Source organism: Didymosphaeria variabile (genome assembly GCF_027946475.1).
Source record: "Didymosphaeria variabile strain IMI 356815 chromosome Unknown scaffold_10, whole genome shotgun sequence".
NCBI lineage: Eukaryota > Fungi > Ascomycota > Dothideomycetes > Pleosporales > Didymosphaeriaceae > Didymosphaeria > Didymosphaeria variabile.
In genome coordinates this window covers 1,231,893-1,241,568 of record NW_026611629.1, presented here as the reverse complement: position 1 = coordinate 1,241,568, position 9,676 = coordinate 1,231,893, and the positions used below count along the sequence as shown (strand labels likewise).

The 9,676-nt window shown below is 54.5% G+C and overlaps 3 protein-coding genes across 3 annotated transcripts; 2 read left to right on the top strand and 1 right to left on the bottom strand.

Annotated features, from left to right (window-relative positions):
* Positions 1 to 1,436: 1,436 nt before the first annotated feature.
* On the top strand, positions 1,437 to 2,405 carry N0V89_012462 (uncharacterized protein; the record flags this gene model as incomplete). Its single annotated transcript, XM_056221183.1, has 3 exons — positions 1,437 to 1,534; positions 1,584 to 1,987; positions 2,038 to 2,405. The coding sequence occupies 3 exons, from the start codon at positions 1,437 to 1,439 to the stop codon at positions 2,403 to 2,405; spliced, it is 870 nt and encodes a 289-aa protein (XP_056065170.1).
* Positions 2,406 to 2,953: 548 nt separating this feature from the next.
* Positions 2,954 to 4,433, top strand: N0V89_012461 (uncharacterized protein; the record flags this gene model as incomplete). The annotated part of the gene is made up of 4 exons (XM_056221182.1): positions 2,954 to 3,043; positions 3,137 to 3,449; positions 3,630 to 3,755; positions 3,925 to 4,433. 4 exons carry the CDS (start codon positions 2,954 to 2,956, stop codon positions 4,431 to 4,433), a joined length of 1,038 nt encoding a protein of 345 aa, XP_056065169.1.
* Positions 4,434 to 5,727: 1,294 nt separating this feature from the next.
* Positions 5,728 to 9,421, bottom strand: SET1 (histone methyltransferase set1; the record flags this gene model as incomplete). The annotated part of the gene is made up of 4 exons (XM_056221181.1): positions 5,728 to 5,831; positions 5,888 to 8,897; positions 8,959 to 9,003; positions 9,080 to 9,421. The coding sequence occupies 4 exons, from the start codon at positions 9,419 to 9,421 to the stop codon at positions 5,728 to 5,730; spliced, it is 3,501 nt and encodes a 1,166-aa protein (XP_056065168.1).
* Positions 9,422 to 9,676: the final 255 nt, after the last annotated feature.

The window sequence follows — 9,676 nt, the reverse complement described above, 5'->3', positions numbered from 1 at the left end:
CCGAGCTCTTGCCACAGAAACAATGTTGCGTAGGTCCCATCAACGTGCAAGGAGCGCAGGGTCCAGCGTGGCAGGTCGTTGAGCACGGATGCGGGCACTTCTTGGGTAGCACACGCGGTCGAGCACATGTCTGACCACATGAGAATGGTGGAAGACCAGGGAGCGACTTAGGATCCGATTCCTTCTCACACCAACATGATGGGACCCTCGGCAGCTCGTCTTTTGGATAGTTGCAGCCTGGGCACCGCCATTGTCTCGGCGGGGGTATCTCGCCTTCGGGTGCTTGCTGTCGCGCGGCTACTGAGCCTTCGTTGGTGGACCACTTCTTGATGCAGCTCAGGTGGAATACCATCCAACACGTTCTACATGACCATATGCCCTTTGTTGTCCTCCTGACTTCCTCTGTGCATATCGCGCATTCATAGTGCCCATTGTCTATGTCCTCGTGTGTACGAGTGGCAATATCGGGGGCGATCGATTTTGGGCCTTGTGGTTTCTTATCGCGCGGTGGTCGTCGTGTTCGCTGGGGAGCCATAGGTCTTCCGGGAGTGAACTCTGGCGCATCTGCTTGTAATCCAGGCGTCTGCGCGGGAGGGTCATTCTCATGCGCGGCTGACAGCTGTGCTATCGCTCGTGGAGGCGCTCTTGGATGATGGGGACCGCCTCTTCCTCTCCGGACCTGTGAGCGAGGTTCTATGGGCGCTCCAGATTCCTGATCTCTGCTCCCTGGCGCTGGTTGCCCACGTCCTCGCCCGCGCCCTCTTCCTCTACCACCTCTTCCTCCTCGTGCGGCAGGTGCCTGTGATCCCGGCACTTGCCCCGACTCTTGTTGCTGTAGATCCGCGACCTGGCCGTTTGCGTGTCGATTTCGATTGCGAGGACGGCGTTGGCGCTGTTCGTTATTCTCCGAAGGCCTTCCAGTACCTGCCACGGCACCACTGGCGGCCGACATGCTGTTCTCAATTAAGTGCTGATTGAAGCTGTACGGGCAACCCAATGTGGATATATCGACTTGAAGGCAGACAATCAAAGGGGCCCTTTGCGCGTATGTGTCCTGAGTTCAAGGAAAAGAACCCAGGCTGTAAGTTCAGTATTATTCCTGACGTGAAGGTGTCTGGTAAAGAATGTGGGAGAGCTGCAAAGGCGGGCGAATTAGTGGCAATCGAGCAGTTAGTGAATAGCAAAGGATATACCCGGTGCCTGAACTAGCGCCTGCCACGGACGGAACTTCTGTATGACTCAAAATGAGTCCCGTTCCTTCGTTGCGGCTCTGGGTGGCGCAGGACCGCAGGCAAGTGCGTGCATGCAATAATTTTGGTCCCTCCAAGCGCGTCATAGCCAGCTCCAGCCTCTCGGCAAAACCCCGGCCAGATTGGCTCGACTACGCGCAGCTGTCGCATCAACCTCACAGCATCCACCACAGCTCCATCTACGCCATGGCCAAGTCAATAATCGGCGCACTCGCGCTGGCCTCGCTGCCGTCTGCCCTTGCTTTCCGCAACACGTCGCCCTACTTCCTCTTCTCCACCGCCGAGTGCGTACCAGAGGCCCCCCGAACCACATATCTAGGCTAACAAGTCCAGCTTGAACATCCCCTCTGACGATGCCGACGTCGCCCGCGCCAATGTTGTCGTCGACCAGATGGCCTCGGCACTCGAAGGATGCCCTACGAAGACGTATTTCGTCGTGCGACAGAACGGTGTCTCCTCCGCCGACTTCAGCGATGCAAGCCGGTCCGCACCGCGATTAGCCAGCTACCTGAGCGGCAAGAGCGAATATGTGAAGAGCACTTTAGTTGTGCCAGAGGTCATTGAAGAAAACTTCACGGCGCAGGGAATCTCGAAGTACCTTGAAAGCAAATGCGGGGCCGAAGTGTTGCGAGAAGACCAGACCCCATCCCACAGCGACAAGCAGCGCGTTGTACAAGTGTCGTTCGCTGCGCCCTCTGTAGACAGAGACCTTCGACCGACTGAACTAGAGCAGAGGGGTAAGTGGATACGGTGCGATGGTACAGAGCTTCAGATTAACTCTCCTTAGATAACGACCTCCAGCAGCTCATCTCGAAACTCGCTGATTTCGAGGACTTCACCGTCATCTACACCTCCACTCCTCATACCAAGTTCCATTCGGAACACCCACCGTACGAGATGGAGACCCCCTTCGGTGGCGAAGTACAAATGGAGCTGAAGCGTGACCTCTCCGCCCACAAGCGCGCTCTCAACGGCAAAGCCGGCCTCTTCGAGAAGTACCAGTACTTCACGCCGGGACTTTTCATGGGTTTCTCCGCCATGGTCCCGCTTTTCCTTATCATCGTGGTCGGTGTCAAGGCTCTTTTGAGCCTGGAAGTTTCGTATTTCGCATTCAGCAAAGAGATGGGCCCGGCTGCTCAGCGACAGCAGAAGTAGACGGAGTAACAAGGGCAAGTGTACATTCTGTATCAAGTATGAGAGCATTGGCACGGGCGTTGTACAGGATTGTTTTGTAGCGGACTCGGTATATCAACCTATTGGGCTTCACCTCGTCTTCCTCACGTTTTCCACTGCGTTCTCGTAGTATCCTGCGAGGACGATTACGAGTACCTCAGTCGGTGTCAATTGCGGTGCATGGTACGACAAGCCCGGCGGAAATGGCGTAGCCTGGAACAAAAAACTACTAACCTCCAGCCAGCTGTCGCCAGCACCCAACATTCTCCACCCACCTCTGGCCTACACCGACCCCTTTCCACTTACACATTCCCCCGCCACAGTTTGCGATGTGCAAAACTATGGTAAACCCGTTAGCCCCGCATTCACCTCGCTAATCGTTGTACGACCCTCTGATTGGCGCCCCAATGTCAGAATGATAAATTGGGGGTGTCAGAATTGCACTTCGCTCTTGATATATCAAGCCTGTAAGTAACAACAGTAGTGGTATAACTCAGTAAGTCCACACACAATATTATCAATTCGAAACAATGGCAGCGAAGCAGAAGGTATTGCTACTCGGTGCACATGGCGAGACGGGCGGCGATATCCTGAATGGCTTGCTTGAGGACGGGGGTTTTGTAAGTTTATTCATTTATTTATTTATTTATTTACTACACTGGAGTTGACTCGGGTACGTTGCATGTGTGTTGGAGCACTCTTCTAACCCGTAGTCCCAGGAGATCTCCTGCCTCGTGCAGCCCTCCTCCGCCGAGAAGCCAGCTGTGGAAGCGCTGCAGGCACGCGGCCTTCCCATCGTCGTCGCTGACATCTCAGGCGACGTCGAGGAGCTTGCGAAGACGCTGCAGGGCTTCGATACGGTGATCAGTGCTATCCACGCGCTGCACATTCTGGCTCAGATCCCGCTCGTCGACGCTGCGGCTAAGGCGGGGGTGAAGAGGTTTGTGCCGTGTGATTTTGCAGTCACGATGCCGCCGGGTGTGTCGAAGCTGAGGGATGAGAAGGAGGTCGTGCATCAGCGGATTTGTAAGTGTTGGTTCCTTTTTGTGGCATGGATGGGAAGTAGGGGTGCAGAACCAAGTTGATGCAGACGCATCGTGGCCTGTGTAGCCCCAGGATGCACTTTCACCATCTTCTTTCCACTCGGCGTAGTTTTGATCCAGCTGGTGTTACCAAAAAGCGGCGTACTAACATCGTACCTCATAGGGCAGGCCCACCTCCCCTACACTTTCATCGACGTCGGCTACTGGCACCAGCTCTCCTGGTTCCGCGTCCCCAGCGGGCGCCTCGATTACGCCCTGACCTTCGACACGCCCGAAGTCTTTGGTGACGGTACGTGAAGCCCGGTTACCTGGAACATACAGTATCTCGTCAAGATGTGGTACTTTGCGTTACCCCAGGATTCGCAACGATGTACCCAAACTTTTGATCCAGCACTGTAGATCCAAGATACCAATCCCTCCTTTCGAAACCTACACTAACTTCAAACCCACACACCCAGGCAATACACGCACCCTCCTCTCCGACAAACGCGACATGGGCCGCTTCGTCGCCCGCATCATCAAAGACCCCCGCACGCTAAACCACAGCGTAATCGCCTGGAGCGACGAAATCACCCAGAAAGAAATCATCCACCTGATCGAATCCAAAACAGGTGAAACCGTCTCCGTCTCCACCGTTTCGCCTCAGCAACTCGAGGTAGCAATTGCAGCCGCGGAGGAGACGCTGAAAACCGATCCTGAAAACTTGCGTGCCTGGGTGCAGCGCTCGGGCGCGCATTATAACCGCGCGAAGTGGATTCGTGCAGATGGGACGCTGGAGAATGCGAAGTATTTGGGGTATTTGGATGCGAGGGAGTTGTATCCGGACTTCAAGCCGGTTACCTTTGAGAAGTATATTGATGAGCTGGTTGCTGGGGAGGCGAAGAGGCCGTATAACGAGACGGTGTTTCAGGCGTTGATGGGGACGAAAGGGGACGGGGAGGAGAGACTCGTTCTGAGGACTGGGTAATCGCTACGCTACGCGTAGCTCATCATATTGGCAACGCGGAACACGAACCATGAGAGTATCTCGACGTATCCTACGCTTCGTGTTTACAGAGGGAAGCATAGACTACAATCCGCGTGATGATGCTCTTGTGGTGGAGGTACTGACGCAACTTCATCTGAGTTGCGTGTTTGATGGCATTCTAGCTATTGTACGTGAATGAATGCGTAGGTAACGCTTTGGGAATTTCTGATCTTATGGATCTACCCACAAGTCCGCCTTCTCAATTCCGTCCCAAATCTCACTGCTACCATATCGAAAGAACAGCAAGCAGGTGCAAGTAGGTGTACGACGCCTGGTCAGTCTGTACGGTAAACTAAGCCGCGCCTGTGATTAGGGAGGCAGAACAAGACAAAGATGGGAAGGGAAGGGGGAACGTAGAGAAGGTACGGCGACGATGATCCGAGCGTGGGGAACAGACGGCGGGAGAAGAGAGCACAGAGTGCGAGGGAATAGAGATCCGGGTGCGTAAAAAAGGAAAGGAAAGGAAAATCGGGCTTAGTCACGAGGTTTGCAGCTAGCCAGCAAGAAGAGGACTCGGGGCAAAGGAAGGGAAGGGAAGGGAAGGGAGCACCTTGACAAACTCGGTGGGTGGAGAGAAATTGCATGTGTCGAAGGAAGGAAGTAGCATCGAGAAAGCAGGTACCGTACCGTAGCAGCGCAGCATACACCTAGACTAGCATCGAGCTACCTTCACAGACAACACAACACTCAATCTGACACTTCAAACTTCGCTCTCAATTACCTATCAAACGCTCTCTCCCCTTGCCCGCGCTTCCACCCGCGCGCGCCTAAATACCTCATCTCATCTCATCGCTTTCCTCACCCACCCCTCTACCCAGTCTACCTTTGCATCGACAAATAGATAAAATGATACACTATAACACACTCGCGCCTTCAAAAGGGCACGCTCAGAACACGACGAGCCAAACCCCGCCCGCCCCCAGAAAACCCAGCCGTCGCCCTCGAGCTTTTCGCCCTGTGATGAATACCCTTTTCCCTTCCAACGCTGGTATGATGATGTGCAATGGCAAGAACAAAGCAAAGCAAAGCAAAGAAGAAAAAACGCCGGATGCATGCAAGTCAGGCGCTGAGGCTGCGCGTCAAGGCAGCCGAAGCCAAGCGGGTCATCGATCGAAGAGAGCAGATGCAAAAGATAATGTTGAAGCAGCGCAGTATGGTGAAGGCACTGTTGATCGAGATGTTGAAAATGTGCGGTGAGATGAGTACAAGGTAGGCTGGCAGTGAGATGGCTGGCTTAGTTAAGGAAGCCTTTGCAGCCGATGGAGCCGCAGAGGCAGGGGATACGGTCCGTGGCATCGAGTTCGCGTTCGAACTTGTAGTCGTAGGTGAGCTCTTCGTCTGCGTGCTGTTAGTATCTGTGCGTGAATGGGAGCAGATAGAGGTGCAGAACATACCTTGACCAATGTCTCGTAGAGCATAGATGACGATTCGCTTCGTGCCTTCGACGCGGATGATCTTGGCTGTGCAGTTTGGCGTACAGCTGTGGTTGATGAAACGCGCAATGCCGCCCATCTTTGTCGCATCGATGACTGTGTCCTCGTCGATGCGGAACAAATAGCTGGAACCCACACCCTGCTGGTCGTAGCGAGCCTCTCGCAGATCTGCCACGCGCTGCCGCACCTTCTCACCAACATACTCAATGATCATGTCGTTGGCGATGATGTTCTCCTGGGCATACAGTCCCCAGTTGTGAATAGCAGATCGGTCAAACTTGACGAGCTTCTTCCGCTTCTTAAGCTGATTGAAGCGCAGGGCGTCGCCTTCCGCACCGGTCATGTTCTTAGAGATGCTGATGTCGTTCACCAAACGACGGTTGTTCGCACGGTTGGCGCGGGAATTCACTGTTGTAGATGTTTTTGCCCCGCCAGTCGAAAACCTGAAGCCTTCGACGACTATGTTTGTACGCTCCTCTTGCTGCGCTTGGCGCTGCCGTTCTTCCCGTTCCTGCACGACACGGAGGCGGTGGGGCAGGTACTTCGACTTCTCAACCTCTTTGATTTTGTCCACGCCTTCGGTCCTGGCGGAACCCGTCTTGTTCGGGACGTAGTATCCGTTGATCTTGGTCTCCGATCGAGAGACGCCCTCTTCGCCTGGCCGGTTGAGATGTTTGATCGACTTCTGCTTCCAAGCCCAAGAGTTTGCATCGCCGATGTTGGCGGGAACGACCTTGTCTAAGGCAGCCTTGAGCAGTAGCAAGTCCTCTTCGTCCTTGACCAAGTGCTGCCAGCCATCAATATCCATGACCACACTAAGATCATCTTCAACGGTACGTCGTGGTTCGACAGCGGACACTCCGTAGTAGACACCGTCGCGCTCCTCTTCTGGCGTTTCTTCCAGTTCAGGTTCCGGAACGGCAGGCTCGGTTTCGGCGATGTCAGGGAGAACGGTATCTTCCTCAGCAGGCTCGACAACTTCAGAGACCGCGACTTGCGCAGCTTTGGCTTCCTCCTCCAACTGCTTCTTAGTCTTCTTCTTGGGCTTCGCAGCAACGCCCTTCTTCTTAGTTGCCTTGACCGGTTCAACCACTTCTGTAGTCTTAATAGGCTTGGCAGCCTCGTCGTCGTCCTGTGTGATGATGACTTCTGGCTCGAACTTCTCCTCGAGGTTGGTTTCCACGCCGAAGATAGCGTCCGCTTCCTGTTCGATCTTCCGTAATCGCTTGAAGCCTCTTAGGGCCTTGTCCGCCTTCTTCCAGATAGGCGAGGAGCGAGGAAGGATTGCGAGCACCTGCTCGAGCTCCTTCTCCGCCATCTGTTCGGGATCTTTGTGAATACAGTGCGCGAGTAAACTGCGGGCGTGGCTGTCATCCATCATCTCCTCGTCACTATCATCCAAGCCCCAACCAGCTTCAACTCGTCGTCGTTTGAAGCGTCGACTTCTAGCAGAATCTTCTTCTTCGTCGTCTTCTTCGATATCTGAGGTTGCAGCACGGCTGATGGGTCGGCTCTCCTGCTCTTCGGTGCCGCGGTTGATAGAGCTTCGTCCTTCGTCATCCGACTCATCCATGTCCATTTCCAGCAGCTTCTGGTATGGGTTCCTGTGCACTTGTTGACGCGGCTTGTGGGTTGCTTTTCTACGCTCATCGACAAACACATCAACTGGTCTGAGTGGTTTTCTGCCACCCCGGTCGCGATTGTGGTCACGTGGGCCAAGTGCTTTTCGGCCACCACGCCCTCTAAGCGCAGCAGTCCGACCCTTGGGCACCAGTGCCGAAGCCTCCATAGAAGGAAGCAACATTGACGATGGTCGAATTGTCTCTTCCTTAACATGTGGATCTGCAACATCGAGCTTCCGTCTCTTTTCAACATGTCGTTCGGGAGCCATGAGCTTCAGCAGTTGTGGCCCTGCGATTCGGGTTTTCACTTCGCCCACCAGCTTCTCCTGTAGCTCTTGCTTCAAAATCTCCAAAGCAGCAACAACCGGGTCCAAAGCTTGCGCTCGCTGTTGCTTCTCATACTCCAGATCTTCGGCCTCTTCATGCGCTACTCTATCCTCTTCGGCTTTTCGTTTCTTCTGTGCCACGACGCGTTCCGGGCTCGGGCTTCGTTCGTAGTTAGGGTCGCCATATTGGTTGCATTCCATGTTCATAACGTAGGTGAATAGCGGTGTCATGTGGAACTGCTTATAGCACCTCACGGTCTCGTCTTCGCCCCATTTCGACTCCTCGAAAACCACGTAATAGCCCGTTTGGTCGCACCGTACCTCCTGCATCCGGAAGGCCTTTAAACGTTTCCTCAGATGTTCAATCGTTGTGCTAAGAACTGGTACGTATTGATGTGCGATGAAAATATAGGGTCTCCGCTTCAACTTTGGTTTTATCGGCTCCCTCTCGATTAGGTGTGAAAGTTGCGCCTTTCGAGACAGCGTTTCACGGGGCGGAGGTGCGAGACGGATGCCTTTTCCGGAGGGACCCTTAGGGACGTTTGCTGGCAAATCAAAACTTGCAGTTGCGGTAGGCGTCGCTGGCGTAGCGGTTGCGGACTTCACAGCTTGAGCTGCCTTTCGCTTATCCTCTTCTTTCTTCAAAATCATATGGACCAAACGTTTGGCGCGCAAGCCCTCTCGGTCGCGAACTACACGAACACGCTGCATTCCGATGCGCTCGTTGTTGCCCTTCTCCTCTGCCTTCTTCGCAGACTCTGAAGCTTTCACGGGCTGGCCACCCCTTGGCGCTGGGCCATCTCGAAATTTCACCAAACATATTCCGAGTGGGCTACCAGTCATTGGGTGGACCTTGTTGTTGATAGACTCAACCTCACCGAAAGACGAACCAAAAGCGCGGAGCTGCGAATCGGTGGTCAATTGGTCAAAACCACTGATGACGATTTGTGTGGCAGGCCCGGGCCCGCATGAGGTCCTCTCGTCGAAAGAGTACGGCTTGAGGGTCCTGGGTGCAATGCGCAGCTTAGATTTTGGGGACGTGCTGCCTGGGGCAGTCTTCATGCGATATTGGCCAACAGCATACCCCCGCGATGACCAGACGCGGGTCTGGCATCTCAGATGGATCGTCCTGCAACACAAGTCACGTTAGCCTTAGCGTCGCAGGACGACCCATCTCTGGGGTATGTGTATAACCATCAACGTACCAGTTGTTTTATCGGTATATATTTCGGTTTGTACTTTTGTTTCTCTTTCCGATCCAGCTTGGGGTCTAAGTGGGGATCGTAGAGCCTCTTCGAGCCCAGGATCCCATCTGCTGGCCATATCGATTTCCTCGTCTCTGGCGGCGTGTGCACGGGCGTTATGGTATCGGCACCATTTCTTATGGAGGCGCTTGACGGCGCATTGCGTGAGGAAGCAGTCGCGTGCATCGTCTCATTCGGAGGCTTCGCAGACCGCGGACTAGGCAGCTTGCCAGGCGGAGACGAGTCTGAGCTCGTCAAGGGTGTGAGGGCGTGTAATGAAGCGGTGCGACCAGGATACGACATGGTGCCAGAGACTGAAAACACCGACGAGGCGACGCTAGAGGCAGAGGTATCAGAACGAGAGCCTGTTAGCAGTTCGCTGCGGCGCGCGCCATGGCTGCTGAGTGTATATGTGTTTTTCTCCTGTGTCGTAACTTCTTCCCGGGCCATCTAGGTCCCCTCTCCCCAACTGCGTCGCGCCGACGGACGGCTGAGTCCACGCAGAACACGTGTGCCCGTTGCGCTGACTTGCCTTCGCCCTCGCTGTTGTCAATGTGA